Raw genomic sequence first — 27,936 nt, forward strand, 5'->3', positions numbered from 1 at the left:
CCTAACCCTCTCTCCAGGGATGTAGACTCCCTGCCTTCCTGCACTCCCATTACATCCCAAAGGAAACATCAAGAGTACATTCACATTCTCAATTGCAATGCTACATTCATCATTCTGCCCTTGAGGAACTATTAGCAAAAGTCTGGTTGCCCTGAAAAAACTCAGAGGACTCGTCCATCCAATTTGGTGGAGAATTTCCAGAGGCTATTTGTCCCCAACTGTATGCGAGACAGCCCTCCAAGCATTTCCCCCATACAAATGTTAGGCCCTTTTTTTCTGTTCAGTTTTTCACTTTTCAGTTTTCCTAGTTGTGTTATTTATTTTTCACATGTACTCCATTGTAACTTGCCACTTTCTTGAAATTCATCAAAACCTAAAACTTCCCAGGTTACGAGGGCACCAAAAGACATTCTTGCTGTATACGTTCAATACGCTGGAGTCAACTGTCTGTGATGAAAACAAGCTTCTACATTTGGCTATTTCTGCACTTAGGGTTATGCCATCAATGTGTGCAGGAGATAATGGAAAACAGATTTAACCTGGTGCCTCGGAGACAGAGATTTAAACTGTGGCAAAGCAGTAATTGTATTTAAAACTCTGTTTCAGCAGAGAAAGAGGCACATTACTGTGCCAGTTTTTCATTATCTTTGGAGCTTAATTTTTTGAGACTGAAACCCAACTTTAACCACAATTTAAACAGAAAGGTATGTCATGCCAAGGTGTTTTTCTTTTTTCTTTTAAATTGAAGGATTCTTTTGTTACTGATTCTCAGCAGGTGAATTCACTAAATACTGGGAGTATGCTGTTGAAGAAGCTGAGAAGAACCATACCTGGTTTGTACATGGATGCACAGGGTTGTAGGCCCGATTGGGAGGTTGATTTTTTACCTGGGCTTACCAGCTATCCTAGCTGCCATTCGCTTTGTACAATGTTCAAAAGCTTTTTTGCATGGTACAAACCCACATGCCCTCTGGAGTTGGTATAGCCTTTCTGTCTTTTTTGGTACTCCTGCAACTACTACAACTGAAGTCATTCACAGGTTGTAAAGAATGATGCTCAGAGATCAGGACTACTCAGAAAGCTGAGCTACTGAGGTGCCAAATTCTGTTTCTAATTACAATAGTGAATGGCCTTGACGTTCAGCTTACAATAGTTAGTGGGAGCTCCGATGGTACATTATTAAAGCATCTGGGGCTCTGAAGATTTGCATTCAACTAACTTTGCAAGCTGTGATGGTACTCATATTCCACTGAAGAAAAAAAAAAAAAAAAAGGCTTCTGCTGTGAGTCATGACTGACTAAAGATGTCTCTGCAATGAGCAGAGATGACAACTGCTGTGTAGAATGAAGGACTGATGAGTAGACCGGCCCTTTCAATCTCTCCAGAGGAGAATGGGAGATCATCCACAAGTGCTCTGAATGGCAGCTCCTTACATGGAGACCGTGAAACATAGGTTTGAGTGCCAGGAGCCAAGGGAGATGGTATCTTTGCTTTTAGCAGTGGCACAGGCTTTCATAAGGACATAAAGCCAGCTGAACTCACTTTCTAATCACATTCGGAAATGTTCAATTTAACCACTTTATGGATATTAGGGACATTCAAAACAGCGAGCTCAGTTTGACACCTGGTACCTTATTCTTCGGATTTAACAAATTTTAAATGGAGACTTAAGAATTTAAAATAATATACAATTGGCAAAAAGCAAAAAAAAAAAAAAGGATTTTGATTTAAGAAAGTTTTAAACAGATTGGGAAATCAGAGAGATTTAGAATATTGGTTATTTTTGCTGTAAGATTTGAAAAACAAGAGTATAATTGTGGGAAACAACTGGAATGAAACTAAACCCATATGAGGAACTGAGGCTTGATGAAGGTTACAAATGGACATTAGACGGAACTAAAGAACCAGGCAGAAAAGAGTTAAGATGGCTTAGTGTGATGGAATGCATCTATGAGGAGGAGAGTGATGTGGGAGATCAAGGCTATCAGGAAGGAGAGGGTGCATTCCAGCAGGGGAAAGGAGACAAGAGACAATACAGTCCGCAGGGGGAGTGTGGGAAGCAAAAAAGTTTCAGGATAGCCACTCCCTAGAATCTCCCAGGGTATCTCCACTGGTTGCAGTAGTATAGATTTAGTCTGGCAAGATTCTGTCTATAAGGTGTAAGCAAATAAAGGAACTTTACTTGATTGGACTCTTTCATTGATGTTCTTGGGCTGGGCCTGACACTAAGTCAGCTATATAACTTTTTCTTATCTTAAAGAGTTTTTTGAAAACTGGACTGAGATACTAATAACTAATATTTCAGAAAGGATACAGATTTCAGTGGATAACCTTTTAGAAGATGATGAGAAAAACTTTAAAAAACTTTTACCTGACATACACATTATAGAGTTTGAAGGCTTGGAAGACAACACAATTGAGATTACCAAAATGGGAGTGCAAAAGACAGATCAAGGAAAGGACATGAAACAGCTGCAACTAGAAATCCTGGATGATGCCTCTTTATGGGAATTACAAAGTAGACTGGTGAAAGCTTAGAAGTCTCCTCTTGAATGCCAAAGATTTGAAAGATCAAATCCTGTGATGCCATTGGAATGATTTAAAGGTTAAGATTATGAAGAGCAAAAAGAAGGAATATAAAATTGGACTATTGGATCAGGGATAAACTATTTGATTGATATTTCTGGTAACTCCAGAACCTTTTGCTGAACCAAGATTGAAATGATGATGATTTCTGGATTGTGTATAGATAAAAGTTAGGTTATGGGGAGAAGAATTTTTTTATCTGTAACTTTAAAAGAGGGTTAAAAGTTACTATATTAGCTTACGCTCAGTGTGATGAAGGTTAGAAGCCACCTCTTTATTATTGTCTTTGTTGCCTTTTTCTTTTTTCTACTTTTTTATTTTCTTTTTGTTTTTCTTTTTTCTGTACCTTCTGAACTTTTTTATTTTTCTTCTTTCTTCAAGTTTAATTTGTATTAGTTTTTACTATGTATATTAAAAATTTCAATAAAACTATAAAAATATGCAGTAAAAATTTGATTCAGTATTTTTTTAGCTAGGATATGCACTCTTTGGGGAAACTTTTTAGAATAATGCTACTAATAATAAGTCTGAATAGTGGACATTGCAATACCTGGAGACAGCAGAATAGAAGAGAAAGAGGTGGAGAAAATCACAAAATACAAAGTCCTGCAAATAGAAATAGAATGACCATGGCAAAAGAAAGCAAAGATGGTACCAATAGTTATAGGTGCAATCCCAAAACATCTGGAGCACTGCTTGAACACCATTGGCATTGACAAAATCACCATCAGTCCCTTGCAAAAGGCAGCTTTACTTGGAGCATCAGCTTACATCCTGCGACGATACCTTTAACAACATAAAACAACACTTGCTTATCTCAGGTCCTTGGGAAGGACTCAATAGGTGGATAAAAATGCCAAATCCATCTGGCTGACTATGCAACCAACAACAGCAACAACAACAATAATCCTAATGTTATTGTTTGGGCATTTTCATAGGGACATATTTCTGATATAAGCTAGTATTTGAGGTATTGATTTTGAAAACGAAAATCTCCTACTATTGCCATTGCACAAATCCAATATGACAGTCATTGCATCAGGATACTAAAATATCATTCAATTTGTGTGTTTGCAGCTGGCCAATTCCAGCTGACTCTGGGTGGCTTACATTTGAAAAGTAAAGAAAAGACAAAGTTCATATACATCCTGAAGAAACAGACACAACACCCATCCCACCTTCCCAAAACTCAACAAGGATTCAACGGCTACTCTGCCACCAGGCCTAGAAACAGAGCCAAGCTTTCAAAGACTTATGGAACACCATCAAGGTGGGAGCCATATGAATCTCGGGGGGAAAACAGTGATAAATTCATGGAATCCCCACAAGTTCTCACAGAACCCATGGGTTCTGCAGAACACAATTTTGAAAAAAACAAAAACCCTGAAAGAGCTTTTGTGGATCACATGTAAGCCACCCCAGGGTGACTGTTAGGGAATTCTGGAAGATGAAGTCCACATGTCTTAAAGTTGCCAAGGTTGGAAACACTGGCTTAGATGAACACTCTATCCCTTGGTGTCTCTGAGTTTATAAAAACCCCTTCCTGCTATGGTTGAATGACAACATGGCCAGCTATAACCACATTCTTTTGACTGTGTTGGCTAGCTAATCAATAAAATCTTTTACTTACTTATTTATTCATCCTTTGCTTTATATTTTCCCTCCAGATTTATGTCCTTCAGGTGGTGGACATAGCTCCTTTCTCCAATTTTTATCCATAACAACAGTCCCAGCAGGGAGTCTGGGCGTGAGAGACTGGCTAAAGTCATCATCTGTCTTCCTAGAGCTGAGGGAAAACTTAAACTGAGTCTTCCGGATCTTATTGTATCTTTATCTACTACACCACACTGGCTGTGATCTTTGACTGACCTGGGAAAAATCTGCCAATACATCTGCTGGTTAGGTCAGCTTGTGAACCTGAATGGAAGAGAACATCTTGTCCTCAAAGCAATTCCCACCATCTCTTTAGTCATCAGGGCCAGCGCCTTCAACCCTGAATCCAAGAGGCCCTTAAATGGCACTATTTCTCAATGATTACTGAAATGAGGCCTATTTTTAAGCATTTCAGCCTCCATCAGTGTACCTCTCAAACTTCACCCAGCAGACATAGCTGTTCAGCCTGCTGTCTTATTTTTTCTTTCCTGGATGCTATTAGAAACATCAGCTGCTTGAGGCACTGATGTTCAAAAAAAGACATCACCTTCTGCCTGTACTGCTGAGCACAGAGTTGTCTCAAAAATGCTGTCAGACTTTCCCCACCAGAATAAAAGTTAAAAAAAATATGTGCAGCTGTTCAATATTCAGACTATTTGTTGAACAGTCAAACTATTTCTTCTGATCTGTAGCTCCTTTGCTTTTTCAGCATCATCGGTTACGCAGTTTTCAGATAACATATCTGAAAATGTATGGACTATAATAACGGGCATAGAATCAGTGTCCAATGTATTTCAGTTCTCATTGTTTTGTTAAACCACACTTCTAGCCACCTGGTTGACAATAGCACACCACAGGAATTATAATTTATAGAGGAATAACCCGTAGGCATTGCAAACAAAGCCTAACCCTAACTTCATAAGTTAGAGAAATGAGCTGAAAGTGACAAAATGAAAGTTAACAGAGACAAATGCAATGTTCCTTGCTTAAGAAACTGAATATGAGTTAGCAGCTTGATGTGGCTGCAAAAAAAGGCAAATACAATCTTAAGCTGCAGCAACAGAGAGATGTTCAGTAGTTTCACTTTATTCTGCTTTGGTTAGGCCTCAACATCTTCTCAGGCACCCCATCCAGAACCCATAATAGAAGCAGCCAGCCTCTGAATCAGCCATCACTGTGTCTTGCTTGGGTTGAACTTTAGCTTGTTTCTCCCCATCCAGACTCACACACCCTCAGTCACTGGGTCAAGATTTCTGACTCATCTCCTGTTCAGCCAGGGACAGAGAGGTATAGCTGGGTAGCATCAGCATATTGATGACACTATTTCCAGGTGGTGACTGGTCTTCATCATGTGGTGGCTGGTCTCCATCATTTGGCAGCTGGACTCAATATGACAGTGATCAGAGATACACTCCTCCATGATAGTCATCACTGTGGCAGTGAATGACACAGCAGTTATTATGCCTGATTGGAGGGGATGTGGCGTGATTTCTCAGACTTTGTTCCTGACGTGTCCAGGTTCCAGTCTGTTTCAGCACAACTAAATTCACTTCATTCTTTCCTTTCCAACCACACTGAGTTTATTTGAAGAGAGTCAGAGAGATAACCTTGACAGAAATATGTTACCTAGGCAAAAAGGGCTGAAACATTCTTTAAGTCTTTGGAAGCAAGATAATATTCAGAAGTGGCTCAGGTGAATGGCGGTTTAAGCATAACTGGGGTTTAAGCATAACCAGGCTTGCAAGATTCTGTTATAGCCTATTTCAATAAAGTACAGTTCTAGTCTTCCTGAGGAACTGATTTTCTGGTTTTGTCTACCTAGTAGAGGTGACTCTATTCTTCCTCTCTGTCTTCTTGTTCCATGCCTCTTTCTCCTCCATATTTGCTTTTTGTACCACCATCACTCTCCTAATAAATAACAGCTTCCTAGCTGCCAATAGCAATAAACCATAAGTCTGGCCCACTCATACATCCTGGATTAAAACATTTCCTCACTTATGGACACCATCCTGCCTGCCTGAAGAAGCAATTACTTTCAAAACTAAATCATGCCTAAACACTGGAAGTTTGTAAAGACACACTCCTTTAAACAAATATTAATTAGTCAGTTACAGCAGAGTTTAGAGTCATGCCAAGTTTTAGTTGACAACTATAAGGCTGTTCTCCAGCATTTTCCTAAAACCAGAATATGGTTGCATGGCTGCTGACTTGTGCAAATGACAGGGCTTGACTGATGACCCATATCAAAATTTGGACTCCTCAGGCCTGTGTCAAGATCCCTGTTCCAACTTCCTCACCTCTTGTTATCTACCCCCACCTCCTCTCCAAGACTTAATGAAATTGCCTAAAGTAGGGAAAAGATGAAAGAAAATGTTTCTTCATGCAGGCCATCATTAATTTTACTGCCAGGAGAAGAGCTTCTGGCAGTTGTCTAAGATGGCATTTTTAAAAAGGTTATTAAAGTAGACTATTCATCATTATAGTTTAATGGACATCTTGTCAGTTAACTTCAGAGGTAGGACACAAGCATGTGGACCTTGCTCTTCAAGATTTGCTTATGAAAGCTCAGAATTATCCAGTTGGCACCCACACCTAAAAAATGGGGTATATGAAATTAAAATACTTCCTGGAATAGCAAGCCTGGAAAGTTAATACATTATTATACAGTCAAATATCCGTAAACAATATGTTAGATAAAATCTTGGTTAGGGCAGATCTATTAATCATGGCTAACTTATTCTATTGACCTCATAGAGCTACTCCAGCTTTTTTTCAACTGAGTGCTTTCAGGTGTCTTGATCCCCATCTTCTGTAATCTCTCAGCCAGTGTTAAAGCTTTAATGTTATTGCTGTTATTATTTGTTGATAGGCAGAAGGAGAACTTCTCTTTGGAACCTTCATTCCAGCATATTGTAGCTGTATTGTATTTGTTAGTGTTGCCTATTTGAAAGGGGAAGTGGTTTTGGAGAGGAATCATCTCTTGAACTTAACATCTGATGGCATATTTTGAAATGCCTCCTAAAAACCCTTGTCTGCCTTTAGTGAGTGCTAATGGAGGCTCCATGTCTACCCACATGGATGAGAGTTTAGCAGTAGGAATTTTAGAGGAATGGAAGATGTGAGACATAATTAGTAGAAGAGGGTGAGGAAAAGAGCAAGGGAAATTGATCACAATGAGTCAAGTTGTCGGTTCAATTAGTTTGCAAATTAAGATAATGTGTTAATGAAGAAAAACATCCCAAATGTTCAGGGGTGGGGGAACCTACTCCTGCCTGATAGTAAGCCTAAAACAAGCAACAACAGCAGGATTTAGAAACAACAGAAGATCTAATCCAATAATCAAGTTGCATCATTCACAAAGCTCTTGAAAAGAACTATGTTTTTAACCATATGCTGGTCAATAACAACCATTTATGAGAGACACACTCAAGAAAGAAGAAGACATACTAGAATGGGTTCAGAGGAGGTCAACAAAAGTGATCTATTCAATAGAAAATAAGCCTGACTTGCAAATATTGAAATATATCCTTCCTACAAAGGGGTAGATGCAACAGTATTCTTCTTCTTTGGAGATTGCTAGAAGAGGGAAAATATGTGTTCTCTGCTGCCCCAGAATGCTGAATTATTTCTAATGCAGTAGATTAACCACACAGTATATTTCAGTTTCACTTTAGGAGAATATCTTGATATTAAGTGCAATTTGGCAATAGAACCCACAACATATAGAGGTAGAGAATAGCCAGCGTTGGAGATCAGCTGTTGGAACTCTGATATCACACACGTTGGAGAAAAGATCCAGCAACAAGCAGCCTGAGATCAAAAACACTCTGGCTTTCATAGCCACCCGACCACTTTCAGGTGGGCAGCAGGGGGATATCACAAAGGAAGCTCAAATGGAAGGAAAGGGGGCCCTTAAATAGGCTGTGCCATTGTAGCTTCTTACCACTCCATTTCTCCTTAATTTACAGGCTTTGCAAGCCCAAGTACTGCAATATCAAATGTGTCCCAAAGTGGTCTACACAATGCACTACACATTTACATGAATGGCTCCATGTCCCAGGTCCAGGGTTCAGCCAACGATCCGGTCTTCATCCCTCACCATGCCTTTGTGGACAGGTAAGTTGGATAGTTCCTGGTAAAAATTATATCTTCCATGAGTTGATAGAGATATCAAAACAATTGGATATCTCGTATATGGACTAGAATAAAGTCTTTGCAGAGATTTTAGATGTCAGCTATGTTTTATGTCTGAGAATGTTGAGGAATGTGTTGCTGGCTGTCTCATAGCTAATATGCTAGAAAGAATGCCAGATGAAGACCACCCTTTTTTCTATGGGTATGTGTCTTTATTAATGGGACAAAATTAACTTTGTCCCCATCCATAGTCTAGTCTTGATGGATGGATTATGCGCCATCAAGTCATTGTTGACCTTAATGACCACACAAATAGATTTTCTGCATGATGATCTGTCCCCAACCTGGTCTTTCAGGGCTTCAAACAATGCACCCACCATCACTGTAACTGAGTCTATCTACCCTGATGCTTATTTAGCCAATGATGGCCCAGGTCATGAGAAGTGGTTGTTATAGTTTTACCCACAGCTACGCTAAGCCAAAACCGTCAGGTTTTTTTCCTCTCACCTTTGACAAGCCATCTTATCCAGGCAGAACTGAAAGCAAAGCCTAGAGTGTATCTGATAGGGTTAGTGTTAATGTTGGCAGAAGCAAAGCTAGAACTGAAGACCTGGCTGTGCTGACTTGTGTGAGGTGAGAAGAGACATAACCAAACCTGGGGTGGCTGGTGCCGTGAAGATGCTTCTCAAGCCTAATAATTTCACCATCAACCTTGGAAGATATTTATTATTTATTATTTGTAGGACTATGGTTTTATTGTATTTTAATTAATATTTATTCTTTTACTGTAAATTGCCCAGAGTCACTTCTAGGGAATGGGCAATGACAAATGTCAAATATAAATAAATAAAACCTGAACAGGACTCCACTCCAGGCTATCTGGACAGATAGCATGTCAGCCTTGCGAGGCAGTCCAGACAAGGAGCACACCCAGAAGTACTAGCTCTAACTTTATTGTAAGATTACATGAACAGAATCTTGCAAGTCTGAAAGTACCGCTCTCCCCCATTGCCTTTTTTTTTTTTAATCTGCGCTCAGTCATTACTGACTCTGCAGTGACTGCTTGGACGAGTCCTTGCAGTTTTCAAGGCAAGTGTTTCAGAAGTGGTTTGCCAGAGCCTCCTTCCTAGAGCAGAGCCCAGCTGGTGCACGCCAGAGGCGGGGTTTCCGTTGCTTCACGCCCTTTTCGGATGAGTGCGGTTTTCGTGTTTTACCGGCAACTGCTCCCGACTTCTTTCCAAGGTGCCGCCAGCATTTTTGCTCCCACTGGAGTGAGAGTACCCATTTATCTACTCACGTGAGTTTTTGACCTGTTGGGTTGACAGGAACTGGGGAGGAAACAGGAGCTCACCCTGTTAACGCGAAGGCTGGACTCGAACCGCTGAAGCGTCAACCATTTCTGGCTGGCAACTTTCAGCGTCATTAAGCCTCTGGGCCACCGCGTCCCCCTTTCCCATCACCTTTACAGTCCAATAAACTAGGGAGGGTCCCTTCTGAGACGTTTGCCACACCCACATTCTTCCTGTGGACTCAGCTGCCTCTTATCTGACCATTGCCTACTCTGCGGCTCTTCCTCCTGTCTCCCAAGGTCATTCCCACATACTATTACACAGCACGCCCAGGCAAAGCAGAAAAATGGGAGTTTTGGGTTTAGCTCTCCTTAAACTGAAAATTCTGGGACTTAAGCACCTAATGAGGAATTTAACTTATATTGATTCCTTTTTAACAGAACCTGATGTGCATAATTATAGTCTATGGATGAAAATGTCTCCCAAATTTGTATGCATGCATATATCTCTTGAATTCAGTAGGACTCTGGGCACAAAACTGAATTGCATCTATCCAGTTATAAGCAGAAATGTGGCCGTTACATTTACCTAACCATAAGCAGAAATGTGGCCAGTGAGTTTAGGACTGCAGCTGATGCCTCTTAAATAGTAAAGCTTTTAAAATTGTTTTAATTATCTGAATATGTTCCATATTAACAATATTAAAGAAAAAGGGGGAGTTTAAATAAACAAAAAAAGCATAAGCACTCATACTTTCACCAACCACACTTAAAGATGGATATCAAGCTATTTCTCCTTCTGTCTTCAGTTCTCTGACTAAAGCAAATTTTCTAACCTTTTACTATCAAGAAATGCCATCCAGCTCAAAGGGAATTCTTTATATGGAACCTTTTTTTCCCTGTCAGACTTGCATTCCAAAACCATTGCATTTCTCAAGGGTTTCAGTTTAACGTTACTTAAATTGTATTACTCAGAGCAGATTCCTAAATTTGTGTTAACAGAGAAAGGTCAATTCTATTTGAAATCTGAAGGGGTCACAGCCTTGCAAAGTTTGAAAACTCAGTTTTATGGGAATTGGTGTGACTCATGGTGTTTTTTTCCCCTCGTTGTTGAAATTATATAGTTTTTAAAGATGAGTTGGGACCACCTAATCATTAACGAGTTTGATATTTCCCATTTTGAAGGGCTAAAATGATGAATTATTGTTAGAATCAGTTGTTCCTAATTGAAATAGTATCTCTGAACATAGAACTAGGTACAAATGGCCTCAAAATTCTTTACCAGATTTGTGGTTAGAGAATATGGATGATCAATATCTGTGATTTTTTTTTTTTCTTCCAGCAGAAAGAGGTCATTTCTAACCAAGTCTCATAGGTAGGCCTCTCCCTTAACAGTGACAGTAATGTTAAAAAAGCCCATGGACAGGAGTTCCACTTAGCTGTTTATCCCTGAGACTGAATGGGATAGGGAGGCTGGAGAATTATACAATGAAAGGCAGGACTTTCACACATGCCCCTCAGCTACTTCATCACTCAATAAGTGTGAGGAGGCTCTTTTTCATTCATGAAATTGTCTTTAAAAGTATTTCTCAAGCAACTTCTCATTCATCAAACGGATTGAGAACTGGCAGTAAATTCCTCTTGTTGGAACTAGTCTAGGGAGGCTTAGCTCACAGGTATGGTAACACTATGGCTTCTTTTTGTAAGCAGTAGAGTGAAGACGGGCAGCTGACAGCTCCTCCAACTTGCAAATGCCCAAACTCAGCAGTGCAGTTACCCACCCCCATGTTAAGGTTGTAAAGTAATAAAAAATCTCTGTTATGTCAGGGGTCAGCATAGACACCGCATTGAGGTGCTCCGTGAGCGTTGCAAAATAACTAGTCCACAGTCTGTTTGTAGAAAACTATACACAGACTTTTACTGTACAATCTATACAGAACTTACAATACACCAACCTACCAGCCACAACTCCAAACACCAGCCACACCATAACCCATGGTGTACCTTACTATATACTGTGATTTGTGTTGTGTCATGTAGCCACACCTTTCAGGTGTGAGCTCTGAGCGAGTTGAGTTGATTGCATACACAGCTTAGCTGTGCTCTGTCATTGCCATATTTACACTGATAAATTTCTACTCCAGGGTAACACCCTGACATGTTATAGTCTGTAAAATAGGCTGGTTGTACAGATGTACCTGTACACTTTGTTTTCCACTTGCACAATTCTCTATGGGCCTGTGGTTCATCAATTACCCAAGTACTTAGAAACATCCCTCTGCATTTCCCACACACACAGCTTTCCATGGGCCTATGCTGTGGCTTTGTCATCCAGGCCAGTACCTAGAAACATCTCCTTCCTAGGTTTCCTGCCTCTAGCAGCCCGACTTGGCTCATTTTTCAAGGAGCCCTTTTCCAGATATCCTATATTCACAGTTATTTCTCACCTGATGACACATTCCATTCTGTAAAGCATGGCCATGCTACAATATTCAAGGGTGTTCTCTGAATAAGCTTGGAAACAAATTGGACTTTGCTCTTTATTCTTTATTTATTTAGCTGATGAAAAGATTATTAAACCGAGCACCTAAAGTTTGGTAAGTGATTACAAAATTCAGCATCCTTGTCTAAAGGACGGAGACAGAGAAAGAAGAAAAGCAAGTTCAGGGGAGAAAGTCTGTCATCTATCTATCTATCTATCTATCTATCTATCTATCTATCTATCTATCTATCTATCTATCTAATCATCTATCTACAGGTAATATCCCTGGTTAAGAACGCCCCGGTTACAGAGAACCCATAATTAAGAATGGAGCTTATTATAGCAAAATTCAAGTTAAATACACAATGTTTCTAGTTAAATACACGATAGTTTGAGTTAATTACACAATACTACTTATACAGTATTATACAACAATACTGTTCCAGCTTACATACAAATTTGACTTAAGGACAGACCTTAGGAATGGAACTCATTCTTTAACTGGGGACTACCAATAGATAGATAGATAGATAGATAGATAGATAGATAGATAGATAGATAGATAGATAGATAGATAGATAGATAGAACTATCTACCTACCTATCTACCTACCTACCTACCTACCTACCTATCTACCTACCCACCTACCTACCTACCTCTCTCTCTCTCTCTCTCCTATGGAATTTATAGGCTGCCCATAGCAAAATACAAAACCAAAATCAAAACAGATTGAACCAAAATAAAACAAAGCAAAACAAAACAGACGGGGGATCCACAGTCACCACCCCAGTCACCCTATTCCCAAGGCCTGGAAGCAACCAGATCTTCAATAATTTCTTGAACAACATCACGGTGGGCACAACACACAAATATCTGGGGAGAGCTCATTCTAGAGCAGTGTTTCTCAACCTTGGTGACTTTAGGATATGTGGACTTCAACTCCCAGAATTCCCCAGCCAGTCTAACTTCCAGAATTCCCTGACTGGAACAGAATTGCGACAGAGTAGGCACATTTCCTGATTCCCAGCAGATGACATTCTTTAATTGACAGGACCTGGAATGCACCCATCCTGCTGGACTGAATCTGATGGGTAGAGATGATTGGAGATAAATGATCCCTCAGGTAGACAAGCCCTATGCCATGAAGGGCTTTAAAGGTGATAACCTGCACCTTGAACTGTCCCTGGAAGCCAACTGGAAACCAGTACAGCTTGGGAAGCAGCAAGGTCATATGCACATAACGTGGTGCCCCCATCACTGCCATGTTCAGAACCATGTGATGTGGCTGTGCTATTCTGTACCATGTGCTGAAGCTTCTGGATGTTCTTCAAGGGCAGTCCTATGTAGAGTGCATTACAATAATCCAGTCATGAGTGACCAGGGCATGAGTGACTGTCTGAAAGGCTTCCTGATCCAGGAAAGGGTACAACTGACAAAGTAGATGTACCTGTGCAAAGGGTCTTCCACCTGCTCTATGATCAAGAGCTGAAAGTCCCAGAGGAACCCCCAGATTTTGCACAAGTTTCGAGTGGGGAAGTGCAACCCCACTGAGAGTCAATACTTCTAGATCTAGGAGGCCCAAACAGACATAGCCACTCAGTTCTGTCAGGACTGGGCATGAGTCTGTTCCTCCCCATCCAGACCTGCACAGCTTCCAGGCACTGGTCTAGGACTTCAACCTCATTGCTTGGCCAGTCAGGGGTTATGTACACCTGCCTATCATCCGCATATTGATGACACCTGACCCCAAATTGGTGAATCACCTCACCCAGCAGTTTCATGTAGATGTTCACAGAAGGAAAGAGGCTGTTGAACTATGAGGCACCCCACAAGTGAGGGGCCATGAATGCAATGTTTGTCCAATTGTCAACCTTAGTTGAAACTGGCCATGGAGAAAGGAGGGGAACCACTGTAAAATGGGTCTCCCACCCGCAACCCCCGAAGCCAATCCAAAAATATACCGTGATACTCTTAAAATCTTCCTGGTGCATTCAAACTATATTCAAGCTGGATGTTAAGTTCTCACTATTGTTGCAAAGTCCTTTAGTACTTCATCAGTCTTTCAGTGGCAGAGGCAAGTGAAGGAAGGTGCTGGAGAAAGCAGAACCCGTTGACACTGTCATTCCTAGGAAGCAAAGGCTAGAACCTTTTTCCTTCCTGTATTGTGGGCATCTCTCCTTTTTAAAAATGTCTTGGCTTATTCCTCTCATTAATTCTTCATCCCACTTCTTTGCCACTTGTCCCCTTTTTCCCAAGCACTCCACCTGCAAAAGTGTGTTGTTTGTGGTTAGCTTGCATCAACTTGTTGTTTGGGATTAGCTAAGTGTCTTGTATCAACTTAGCTGCAAAATCTAAATGGATATGAAGAGGTGATGGGAGTAGAGTAGGTTGAAAAGAGGGGTTCCTATATACTTTTTAAAAACTGTACTAAGACAAAACAAAGGTCCATGCTTAACATGGCTGCTTTGGCAAAGGAAAGCTTTTGGGTACATCAGGCCAGATATGTGGAACAGCAAGATATTCTTCTCTGATGCTTGATTTATGTCTCCATTGCATCACTTGTCTTTAAATGCTGAGATTGTTATACTTCCACATAAGGTGCCCAATACACAGTCTTGTCCAGTTTCATGAGATGAGATTTCCTTCTTGTGGCCAGAGCATACGGAGAAGGATCGTAGGCTAAGAATGTTCACCCTACTAGTTCTTGACTTTCTCTATTATGGTTAATTCAAGATACCCAAGAAGGATGGACAGAATAGTTTCAGGAAGGTATGATTTCATTATTGCATGTATGCTGATTCCAGCTGCTTATTTAGGAGTTGGTGGTGTGACTACTTCTGAGAAGAACATCTCTAGAACTAGAAGATTTTGATAATGGCAGAATACAGGTTAGGAGGCATAGACGGCTCACAGATCATGGACTATGATTCCCTACTTTAGGAATATAGGTGACTTGCAGTCTTTAAAGGTCTTCTGTGAAGGCTGCTACTCTCTCTCCCCTACCATCTCATTTCCCCTGCAATCCTTCTTCATGGGATGTGTATACAGACTCAAGGACCTTGACTGAAAGAAACAGTGCAAATAGTGTTCCAATTTTCCTCCCTTTTATTGATAACACTTAGCACAAGTTGTTTTGTTTTCAGCTAAGCTTTTCAAGCACAATTTACAGCCGGTTAATTACTTGACATTCCACTGTGGACATGTCTTCCTCCTCTATTGATAAGACAGCCTAGTGTTTTTTAATCTTTGCCTTTAGAACTGCAACTTTCAACCTCAGAATGATGCTAAGTATATATATGTGGGTGTGGATGTGAGACAGACAGTTATGATATAAGCTGAGGTACGCTATTCTATTTTTAATCCTAGCTATGTTCTACTTCTAGAGTTAAGGAAGGGCTTATAGAGATTAGTAGCAGTTTTCTCTCTTGCTTCTGACTGGCAGTTTGTTGTCTGCTGGCTGCCATCTGACTCATAACCCTTTGCTATTCTTATCTTATATCTTATCTATTTTATCTTATCATCTTATTCTCCATCCTCTTCTAGAACATCAACCATGCCATGATTGTCTCTCATTGATCTTCATCCTCTTCTGATCTTCAACATGCTTCTTCAGAAAGTGGCAAACACTTCTCTTCAGCAGTGCAAACATTGTCCAATCCAACTCAGGTTTTCCAACACATCATTAATAAAACCAAACATCTTTCTTTAACAGGAAGTTACTGGCTAAATCCATCTTAGTTGCCATCCATTATCCACTATCAACTTCTCCTCTCCAGATTTCCCTTTGATAGTTCTTAAAATTCTACCTCTAATGCCACCGTGGCATCTGATACTCAGAGCAGCTCATCTTCAGCCCCTCCTTTCTTAGGAGAGCTATATGCTATGAGGATCTAAACCAACAGCTACTTTCTGCTCCCTATCAGCAAGGATGCAAGGTTACGTGAAGATGAACAAGAAGTCATGATTGATGTCAGGCTCATCATTTCTCAATATAACTGTGCTCCCAGGAACATATAAACATTGGTCTGACAGACCAGCAGGAATATGCCTTAAAGGTCAAAATGCCTTTTTTGAGAAGATCAACAGAAGGTTTCTGGAGACTCATGCTGCTTCCATTGGTCATATGGACTTCTTGAGCAGCTTTCTCCAAGATGGAGTTTCTCCAGAGGTATGCACCTCAGTCGTTAGAATTCCCCACTCCATAGGCTCCCTGCTGAGATTTCTGAGAATTGAGGTCTGCAGGTCTGGAGGGTGCTCAGGTTGGGAAAGGTTGATCTTGAATGAGAAAGTGCATAAAGAATGACTTCATGTAAGTTGCAAGTCCCACCAACATAGATATGTGTGGAGTATTTATGGGAGGAAAAGGGGACAATTCTGTTTGTATATCCATCAATATAAATGTCCATTCCCCCATGCCTGCTTCATACAGTCCCTGAGAACAAAGAGCTAAGCCATTGCTATGTTCGGACTTATTTAAAATGTTTTACCTGCTTAATGGGTAGTTCCTTCCTTTGATGGAATGGTACTGAGTTCAATTGCTTTAAACTATCAATTAGTGCTTAAGCAATACAAAAGTTTTCTAAAATAAATGTGTGAATAAGAGAAAGAGGGAGGAGAGAGCCCTCCAGGCTTGTTACACTGAAGAGCACAACTGAAATTATGAGAATATTTTTGGGGAATGAATAACAATATTTTTGAGGGAGGAAGGAACTCTGGATAGGGATAGGACTATGTCATCATTCCTAGGCTTGAGTTCTGTGGCTCCAGAGCCAATAAGCTTCCAGAGCCTGTGGTGTGGTCCTCCTTCCTTTCACCCATGTGTGAGGTGAGCCACTTTTAGCACAAAGATTGATAGCTTAATATTCATGCACCAAGTCAGGATTTTAAAAGCTTGGCATGTGTGCCAAGCATTATAATGCTGGTTACCTTTATCACTTGGTATTCATACAAGTCTCAAGCTGCTTTCAGATCTTTCCTCCCCCTCCAATGACGGAAGTTGCTCCAAATCATACCCCAGAAAACTGCATGAACTGTGGCTCAAATCCATGATAGACTTGTGAGACAAAGGCAGGTCAAGAGGCATCCATTAACCATAGCCCACCTCCCACACATACAACAGAACCTTTAAAAATCTGTTCAGATTTTCTGTGTTGCTTAAAAGGTTCAACCACGCAGGGCCAAGATCAGCCTGTGTTTTGCTGACTGAGGTTTCAAGTTCTTGAAAAGGGAAGAATGAAATTGTTTTAAAGTAGGAGACAAGATGACCTCTGCCAATGTTCTTGCAGGATGCTATGCAGAGCACAGGGAGGCCAATGACATTCAGTGCAGGGTATGATACTTTTCCAAAAGAAAAGATAATGTCGTGTCTCCCCTAAGGATTTCCCTTTAGAGGAAGTTCTAGAGATCTCTTTGGTACATACAGGAGTATTTGCAGGGAGGTCCAAATGTCAAGATGGTGGTTGTGGCTGCCTGGTCAAATCCCTACCCTTTAAAAAATCAAAATATCCTCACCCTTTATTATTATTATCTTAAAGGGCAGGGCTTTGATTGCATGGTTGTGATTGCCAGCTTTATTTATTTATTTATTTATTTTACTCCACCCTGTGGATGCCCCAGGGTAGAACAAGAAGTCCCTAGAGCTGTGCAGGCTTCCAAAACAATTTATAAGAAGTGCTTTGGGCCAGTGTGAACACAGCACCTCTTTGCTATTCATTAAAGCATCTTAACATTCAGAGCTTTTGCAAAAGCCTGAAAAAAAGATGCCACTGTTTCAAAGAATCCTTTGATTAATGACAATGCTGTTCTTAAAGCAGCCTGCCCCTGTGGTCCAGCTTAAGCAGGTTTAATGAATAGTGCAAGGTCCAAAGCACTTCTTTTGAACTGTGTCCAAAGCATGCACAGATATACAAGTTACTTACTTTTTTCAGGAAATCCCTTTAGATTATTTTCCCAGGTTACCAAAAGTTTCTTCCATTGTCCCTCTTCAATTCCATTTGCACTTCCACACCTTCCTCTTAGAAAGTAAAAGTGACAAATATTCCTAGAATGATAATGTTGGATGGGACTACAGGACCAACTAGTCCAATCTGCTGCAGCATGCAATGAAACCATTCTCAAGACAAGATGGTCTAGACTCTTTTTGAAAACCACCAGAGATAGAAAACCCACAGCCTCCATAGAGAGTTCCACACCTGTACAGATCTTACTGTCAAGATCCCTTTAGGTACCTGTACATGACTATCATGTCTCCAGACCAAACATCCCATGTTCCTTCTGCCTGTCCTCTTAGGACCTGACCTCAAGTCCCTGTATTATCTTTGTTAGAGCCCTCTCTAACTTGTCAATATTCCTACGGCCAAACACATTAACATTTGCTTGAGAAACACAACTTCTTATGAGTAAAGGGTTATTCATCAGTAAGCTCCTCCTTTTTTTTCAGGTAATTTTATTAAAGATTATAATTACAAGAGTAAAAACTAATACCAATTGAAAGATGTAGATATACCTATGGATGTAGATGTTTTTTCTGGCAGGGAAAAAAAACACGAATCAAATATAAGGTGTTACAAGATGCTAAAGAAAAAGAGGGTTTGGGTTTACCTGATTTGAAACTATACTTTTCAGCTTGCTGTTTAGTCTGGTTGAAATAATGGGTAATGCTGAGAAATAGAAGATTATTGGAGCTAGAAGGACACGATTTGTGGTTTGGGTGGCATGATTATTATGGTATGATAAAGCTAAAGTTAATGTTGACTTTAAAAATAATTTTGTTAGACAGGCCATATTGAGAGTATGGAATAAATATAAATCCAGATTGTGTCCAAAAATACCTCTGTGGCTCTCCCCACAAGAAGCATATTATAGAAGAGAAAAGATAACTAAACATAAATGATTAACTTATGGTGATGTATTAGAATTTTCCCAGGGAGAATTCAAAATGAAATCAAGAGATGACTTGACATTAGAAGGATATAAATGTCAATGGTTTTCCTATGCACAACTATTAGAAAGATTTAAAGTAGATAAAAGGACTTTTTGTTCTGAATATTCTAAGACTGAATTTGAAACAGAATTATGTACAAATGATGAACATGTTATTGCTAAAATGTACAAACTTATTGAGACCATAGTTTTCTTCTCCACTGAAAAGAGTACATTCCTCCTTCACTCTTTAACACGCTCATATGACCCTAATCATAATCTATTCACAGAACAATTATTAGAGAAAGTAACCCTCTTCTGTCCCAACTTTGACCACTTTTGCATGGTCTGTTCCATCCCAATTTTGACTTTTCTTTAAAAAAAGAAAGACAATTACATAACATTTTCCTATTCCTTGTGTATTTCAATCCTGTTATTTCCAAAAAACATATTTTCTGGTAGCTTTAGAGACCAAAAGCGTAACAGAGCATTTGGGAAGTTCAAAGGTTAGTGGCAGGCTAAGGTCAGCAGAGAGATCCACATTCTGAGATCCATTTATTGGCAGAGAAGAGAGGGTTTTTTTCCCCCAAATTGGTTGGTTGGTTCGATATGTAACCCTATTTTCTTCAGGAACTCAAAAATGCTTATAAGCAGATCTCCCTTTGTTTTATCTTTGGAACGACAACCTTGTGAGGTAGGTTGGGCTGTATAATGAACTGGGGCTTTCAGCAGCACCAATTCTGTGAGAACTGAACATATAGATGATTAATATATACATCAAACCTATATTCATAGATAGATAACAATGATATAATTAAATAATAACATATACAATATATGTGATTAAAAGATATAGAATTGTAGATTATTAAACTGGCTTCTGGAAATCCAAACATGAATGCATGATTAATGTTCAATCAAAACAATTCTTAAAAAATATTTGAGGCTAATTGCATACAGAGTAGTAAATAAGCAGCATATGTGGTAGTAAATAATCATTGTTACTATTCCACAGGTAAAAATAACAATTTTCAGAGCTATTAGTCAATCTCTGGGAAAGTTAATGCAGTCAGTTCAATGAGAGAAAGACAAAAGGGAAGTTCAGAGAAAGGTAGTGGAAATGGGTTTTTCAAAAGTGATTCACTTGGATGGAGCTTGGCACAGACTGAGAAAACAGAAACAGCAGTAGAAAGATGCAACATCGAAGCTTCTTGTCACCATAAAGTGAAAAGTTTTAAGGCTGTTTATTATAGTATAGTAAAGAAGGCAAGAGATTTATACATGCAGGTAGTCCTCGACTTACAACCACAACTGGGACCAGAACTTCCATTGTTAAGTGATGTGGTTGAGTCACGCCTGATTTTACGACCTTTTTTGCCATGGTCATTAAAGAATCTGACTTTCCTTATTGACTTTGCTTGTCAAAAGCCTCCTGGGAAGGTTGCAAATGGTGATCACATGACCCCAGGATGCTGCGACAGTCATAAGTATGAAGACTGGTCCTAAGTCACTTTTTTCAGCACCATCGTAACTTTGAACGGTTGTTAAACAAATGGTTGTAAGTTGAGGACCACCTGCTTCAAAGCTTCTTGCTTCAGCAAAGAAAGAAGTCAAAAGATTTAAAATTTACAGAGAGAGAGCGAGAGAGAGAGTTTTGCATAAGGACAATTTAATTTGGGAATGAAGAATTCAGAGAGAAGGTTGTGTTAAGGACAAATCTAGACAGAACAGATTTTCAGCCCCTTTGTTTCTAGCCTGGATCTCTCTACTGGGTCTATTTGACCTGGAGAGTCAATAAACCAGCCCAAAGTGGGTACAGCAAAATTCTTTCTCTCTGGCACCAAAAAAAAAAAAAAAAAAAAGGTGTTTATTTATTTATTTGACTTGTCCCCACCCATCTCCCCACAATGGGGGACTCTGGGCAGCTTACAACACACTAAAAACATAAATACAATTAAAAGTTATAAAAACCAAACATTAAAAAATAAAAAAGCTAAAAAATCCAAGAGGCCGATGGGAGCCACACCAGGCCGCTAAGGGGCCAACCAACCCCATTTCTGATATCCTCCCTCCCCGCCCCAGGCCAGATGGCAGAGCCAGGTCTTCAAATCCCTCCGAAAGGCCTGGAGTGAGGGGGCTTGTCTCACCTCCAGGGGCAAGATGTTCCAGAGGGCAGGGGCCACAGCAGAGAAGGCCCACCTTCTGGATCCCACTAAACGAAGTTCTTTTACCGCAGGGATCCGAAGCATGCCCTCTCTGTGAGATTGGGTGGGACGGGTTGAGATCGTGGGGGCGAGGCGGTCCTTCAGGTGTTCCTTTAAGTAGGAAGACCAAGAACTAAGGAAAGTACACAGTATATATGTAGTACATTAAACAAAAGTAACCAGCCAAAGTTATCACATTATATATGCTGACTCCTGACTCCTAGCAACCTTTTGACCAAATATGGCACATCGCCTAAACTTTTTTTTTTTTTATCACTTCCTTCTTATACATCCTGCCTGGTTCATCCTTTCCCATCACTGTCTCCCACTCCTTCTCAACATCCTTTGCTCGTAAATAAAACCACATCTGCTATCTGTAAGGTCAAGCAACACAGCCCTTGTCTTCTTTATTTCTTTATATGCTTCACATGGTGCTCAACAAGTCTGGCCAGCTTACAGTTAAAAGTAAAAAATACAAAGCCAGACCAAACCAAAGAATCATGGATGCCCCCCCCCCAAACAACATATAACAATAAATAAATGCACAAATAAAATCCATTTGGGGCTCTATCTTCTCTCTGCCCCAGAGCCTGGGAGAATAGCCAGGTCTTTAATTGTTTCCCAAAGGACATCAGGGTGGAAGGCATCTGGGTCTCTTGTTCCTTTCATTCTGCCCATCCCTTACACTTGTGTACTGGGGCAAGGAGAAACTGGGGACATAATTTCTGAATCAAGGAGGGAGAGACAGGAGAAGAAGAAAGAATGACCTTACTTAGCAGCTCTGGGCTGCATCGGTTCTCCTCAAGGAAGGAAGGAAGGAAGGAAGGAAGGAAGGAAGGAAGGAAGGAAGGAAGGAAGGAAGGAAGGAAAAAAATCATACAGAGCATAACCTACTCCATCCATAGGGAATTTCTGTCCTGCGACCTAAATATTGCTACTTCAGGGTGACCACCTGGGAAAAGTAGTGGAGAAGGAACAGGGCAAAGATGAAACAAAATAAAACCAAACAAAATTAGGAAAGGATACAGAAGGGAAACAGGTTTTGCCTGGTGACTGGATAGTTCTGTTCTGTGGCTGTTCTCCTAGCATGAATAAAACATGAGAAAAGAAGTTGATAATCAGCTCTGACTTCTTCAAAATTTAATTTAATTCTTGAATTAAAACACTAAAGAACAAAAGGCAATGGATGAAGCAATGGATGAGCATGTTGGAAGCAAGGATGGTTTATAAGGACTGAAAGGTATAGAGAATTGTAGTCAAAGGTGTTGGCATAAACCAGATTTCCTTTTCTTTTCCTTAACTAATCCCTAATTGCTTTGGGTTACTATTTCTTGCTCCTCTGCTTGTTATCCCCAATGGGAATAGCATGATGGGTACGTAGATATGTATGAAATTAAAAGTTCCATATTTCACTAAGCGTGTCCTCATCTCAGAATAACGATGCATCGCCAGGAGTGACAGATCGGCTACATTTTTTTAAAACTGCAGTATCATTTTCAGTTACTGAATCCAATCTGTTTTTTTTTTTTAAAGCAGCTTTTGGGAGGCTTTATGAAGCTAATAATTTATGAAATTTAAAATTTATTTTATTTTGTTGTCTGTGCACATTAATTTCATTCCTGCAAAGAAACATCCTTAACTCATATTAGCTAATGGGATTGCTTTACCTTAAATGAAAAGCATGTGCCCTTAATTCGTAGCATCACTGACTTCATTGTCACCACGAAGAATGCAGTTCCTTCTCCAGCAGCCTGGAGCCTGGGCAGGAAAAGTAGAAATGAAAGGTAGAGAGAAACTGTCTGGCAAAACAAACTAAGTTGGAAATCACAAGACAATCATGCAATTGTTTTAGTAATTAATATTCTGTTCGATGTACAAATTATTAAAATTGCAGTACAGTAATTTCCAAAGTGTGCACCCTAGGTAGCCAGTTTGCTATCGGATGAGGAGTATAAGGGTTAGATAGAAGCAATGGCCATTTCCCATTTCCCTTTCATTTTGAGGCAAGAAATTCATCAACGCTCTAGAGCAGTGTTTCTCAACCTCAACAACTTTAAGATGTGTGGACTTCAACTCCCACAATTCCCCAGCCATCAACCATTCTTCCATGCATGTATCAAACATGTGGATGGACTGAACCACACTGAAACAAGACAGAAAACATGAATGTCTGTGCACCATGTCAAAGCTGTATCATTTCATTTTCAAAAGTGTTATCTGTGTGTAACTCCAGAAGTAACCAAACCCTTCACAAAGTCAAGAATCACTGAAATTCAGGGTATTACATTCCTTCTAAATTTGAGCAAGTTGTTTTACAGTTGTATACCTTCTCTTGCATGACTTAACCCTCCCATTTAGGTTTTCTGCAGAGAAACACTTTCCACATCTCCACTTCACAGGGCAGGGTCTTTTCAATGGTAGCCCTAAGGTGCAGTCACTAATGATCATAATATTGCTGTTCTTTGTTAATTGTGGGGCTTCTGTTGGAGTTTTCAGTTTTAATTTGGTTTCATGATTATTAATGGTGACCTGTCAGGTTCCTTGGCCCTGCCCAAAACTGGAAATGATTCTTTCCAGGCACAAATCTCACAGAGCCTGTTTAGCAAGATTTATTGAGACAAAAAGAATATTGTTACAAGAATCCCAGCAATTTAGAATTAGTAAATTGTAATGGAGTAACAAGAATCCCAGCCATTTAGGAGCAATGCATCCCTGTGCTCAAGCCTTTCTGAATTTTTAACAGGTTTCTGGTGGGCCAGTGAACAGGCCGGGCGGGTTTCTTCACTGCTAATGTTGAAGCCTGCAGCTGATCTCCTGCATCTGGATCAGTCTAGGAACCAGCCACCCCATGAATTTTATTTCTTTCTACTTTGGATTTTAAAAGCATTGTTGTTTCCATCGTTGAAATATTAATATCGAACTTTTTTCCCACAGCATTTATGAACAGTGGCTCCGAAGACACAAACCCCTGCGGGAAGTCTACCCTGAGGCCAACGCTCCTATTGGACACAACCGGGAATATTACATGGTCCCATTCATTCCTCTCTATAGGAATGGGGAATTCTTCATTTCATCCAAAGAACTGGGTTATGACTATGAATACCTCTTGGAACCAGGTAATCTGTTCCATTACTTTAGGTAAGGACAGTGGAGGCAATACAGTATGTATTTCTGAACCAGTCCTTATTTTAATTCATCAAACATTCTTGCACAGTAGGATCCTCAGAAATAAGAGCCCACCGAGAAGCATAAAACATCTAAAACAGATGTGCATGTATGCATTTCTCCATTCATACTCATCATGCAAACATGAAGCCTTTATCAGAATGTGTGAATCAGTCAAGTGATCAAACTTTAGAAATCAAATAATTGGGCTGGACAAACACATTTCACCCTTTTTATTGCGGGGGGGGAGGGGTTAAGGCCACAAAGCAGTAGGCCCTTATCCTACATGTAAGAGGGGCTTGATTTTGAGGGGGTTTGGGGGGGGGGGTTCTTTGGTTTCTCTTTTGGAGTTTACATGACTGTTTTAATTTTGCTTCCCACCTGCACATTGCAATAAACTATGCCCTCAGTTTTCAGCAATCATAGACAATCAGGGTTCCAGGGCCACAAAAAAGTAGATGCAAAATCCAGAAGTATCCCTGGGCGGGGGGGGGGGGGGCACAGAGAAGTCAAGATGGTGGCTCCAACTGTGTGATTGAAGCCCTTGCCATTTTTGACTGCTACCGCATGAGTCATAGAATAGTTCCCAGTTATTCTGAGAAGCTGAGACGGAATGAGTTAATACCACCTCTGGCCAAACACCAGTTTAGTTGTGGCAAGAAGGCAATTTTGATAGGATTTTTAATAGAATAACACTCAGGCTCACTCTTTAATCTTCTTACAAAACCAGTGTGCCTGGCAATGCCTCCATGAAATTCTGAGGCAATCTGTTTTATAGCTGAACAGTTGTACTATTAGGAATTTCCTCCAAATGTTCAACCAAAATCAGCTTCCTTGGCACTTTTACCCAATGGTTATCATTTTGCCCTTTCATGCAATAGAGGACAGAACTCCATCTCTCTGCGACAGCCTTTCAGGTGTCTGAAAAAGGCTCTTGAGTCTTCACACTGAATCCTAACCATCTCTATCAGCTGTTCTCCGCAGAACTGTTTTCAGACTCTTCACAATCCTTGTCACCCTGGGCCAAACTCCGACTTGCAGTTTATTTTATTTTTTTTAGATTTTTTTATCCTGCCTTTATTATTTTTATAAACAACTCAAGGCGCCGAACATACCTAACACTCCCTCCTCCTATGTTCCCCACAACAAGAACTCTGTGAAGTAAGTTGGGCTGAGAGAGAGTGACTGGCCCAAAGTCACCCAGCTGGCTTTTGTGCCTAAGGCAGGACTAGAACTCTCAGTCTCCTGGTTTCTAACCTGGTGCCTTAACCACTAGACCAAACTGGCTCTCTTTCTTCTTCTTCTACTTTCTTCTTGGAGGGCTTGAGAATGTCTTTCTTGTTTCCCTTTGTGGATTGGAGCACACTGTATTATTGAAAGCGAAGGAGAGGGCAACTTTTGGTGTTGCTTCCTATCATTCATCTTTCTATGACTCCTCTGGCTACTCTAATGTCTCAACCTGGAATGGCCCAGTTGAAGGCATCTACTTCTGCTACCTTCCCTTGGATTTAATGCAAACTAAGGAGGTTGCATGCTGTTGGAGAGGTGATTGTGCAATGAAAGGCAGGATGCCCACATGACTTCCTTGGTGGCCTTGTCACTACATAAGTGCAAGAATATCCCCTTTTGGCCATGAGATTTTTTTTTCGGAAATTCCCTTCCCTTTAAAAGAAATCTTGGAAGCAAATTCTCTGTTGTCAAGTTGAAGGAGGAAAATACGTAGGAGTATTTCTTTGCCTGACACTGCTGAAGATAAACACCACCCCTCAGACTCAATCAGACATTTTCTTGAGCCCATTTTCCAGGCAAAAAGCTCACCTCTACCCCTCCTGCACTTGTGTCTCTGGCTTGGGGCCCCAATACTGATATTTTATTTCGCTTTGAGAATAAGAGAGGGATTCATGTGGATGTGGATGTAAAATATAGTTTCTCTTAGCTACTGTTCATGCCAGGTGGGAGAATTTCTTCCAGAAAGGGAAAGCAGGAGGTATGAAGAAGCGCGGAGGGTTTCCACAGAAGTCAACGTCAAGATAGCAACCACAACTGGACAATTGAAATCCCACCCACACAGTCACATCTACCATCTTGGCTTTTTTGACCTCCTTCCCCCTCTTGGAAGAAGAAGCTTAGTCACCACCACCTGCTCCTGGTTTCATAATGATGACAGTTAAGAGTTCCCTCCATTGTTTTTTCACTGACTCCCTTCAGAGTGCAAAAGGTGTATATGTATGTATTGTTTATTTGCTTTGCTCTTCAAAGGTGATAAATACGAGCCAAGAGCTACCTCTAAACCCGTTTTCCTGTTCCTCCTGCAAAACCTAGTACAATGTGTTTTATGGTTGGCAGAAAATACATCCTAGAGCCCAGAGACCAGTTACCATTCTCCAATGGTGACATGAATGTTTCAGCCACAGTGATGTTTAAATCGCTTTTCCTCCCACCCTCTCCCACCACCCCATCAAACACCGGGTAGGCATTCTGCCAGACTGATCCTCTGTGCAATGCTGTTTCAGGAAACAATGCTAAATTCTGTCTTAGGAGGATGAAGAGAGTTGCATTATTCTTAGCAATAGGCCTGGGGCTAATCCATCTGATATAGGCCCTGTGTTGCCCTCAGCCTAATCCACCCCATTCTTCAGCTAAGTACAGGTTGTTTGTTTTTTTAAGTAAAGTTTCGTTCCAGTAGAGATGATTTTCTGGTTTGCCAACAACTCATAATTTCTCTTCATGCCATTGGTGCCATTTCTGCCAATTTTATGTGTCCATACAGGAGAAATTAGTTCAAGAACAAGCTATCAATACATTGCTGTCTTGTTCAGCCTCCAAACCATGGTTTCCATAGGCTCTAGTTTGCTTGGTTCAAATGACCCAACATACTATGGTTTGCCCAAACCTGCAAGTTTGAGAGGATGAGAACCTGGGAAGAGAGAAGGGAGGAAAATGCTCACATTTTATTTCAGTAACTCCAAACCAAGGTGCACATTTGAGCTGAATCTATGAACTTCTGTGCAGAGTTGTGTATTCTCGTCAAGAACAGTCAGCTGGTGTTTGCCCTTTGAAAATGCAGTTTAATCAACAACCTCATGGAATACTGCAAATGAGCTTCTTCAAAAAAGCTGTTTTGGGGACCTGGCTCAGGTGACTCCGAAACACCTCTATGTGGTACCAATAAAACAATGATGGTGGTTGACCGAACGGCATTAATTAGAGTTGACAGCACACAGGAACTGTCCTCTTGAGATATATGTGTTTAAATACCAATAATGGGTGACTGGAAACAAAATTAAAATGTCAAATTAACAGGAGTGATTAGAAAAAGAATTTTAGCCCTAGGCAATTCCTGAGGGTCACAAGGAAAGGAAAATAAAAGTAATTGAAAAGAGAAATGTAGACAAGAAGAAGGAAAAGCTTTTCCCCACACTGCCCACCTCCCCTCACCATGCAGACAATATGCGGTGGCTTATTACAACTGTTATCTGCATTGACTTAATTATTAGCAGAAA

At 40.4% G+C, this 27,936-nt stretch overlaps 1 protein-coding gene across 2 annotated transcripts in view; it reads left to right on the forward strand.

Annotated features, from left to right (window-relative positions):
* TYR (tyrosinase) overlaps nucleotides 1–27,936 on the forward strand; it is a 56,582-nt gene that overhangs the window by 26,464 nt on the left and 2,182 nt on the right. Inside the window, exons 3-5 of one of the 2 annotated variants that reach the window (XM_088140845.1) lie at nucleotides 8,208–8,355; nucleotides 24,203–24,384; nucleotides 24,948–24,950. In XM_088140845.1, the coding sequence (XP_087996971.1) occupies nucleotides 8,208–8,355; nucleotides 24,203–24,384; nucleotides 24,948–24,950 (333 nt within the window). The remainder of the gene's footprint in view (nucleotides 1–8,207; nucleotides 8,356–24,202; nucleotides 24,385–24,947; nucleotides 24,951–27,936) is intronic. The other variant, XM_088140846.1, reaches the window with a different exon arrangement.

Source organism: Python bivittatus, unplaced genomic scaffold (assembly GCF_059951505.1).
Source record: "Python bivittatus isolate LINGU-HERP-01145 unplaced genomic scaffold, Pbiv_v1 ctg000340_np1212, whole genome shotgun sequence".
In the NCBI taxonomy this organism is placed as follows: Eukaryota; Metazoa; Chordata; class Lepidosauria; order Squamata; family Pythonidae; genus Python; species Python bivittatus.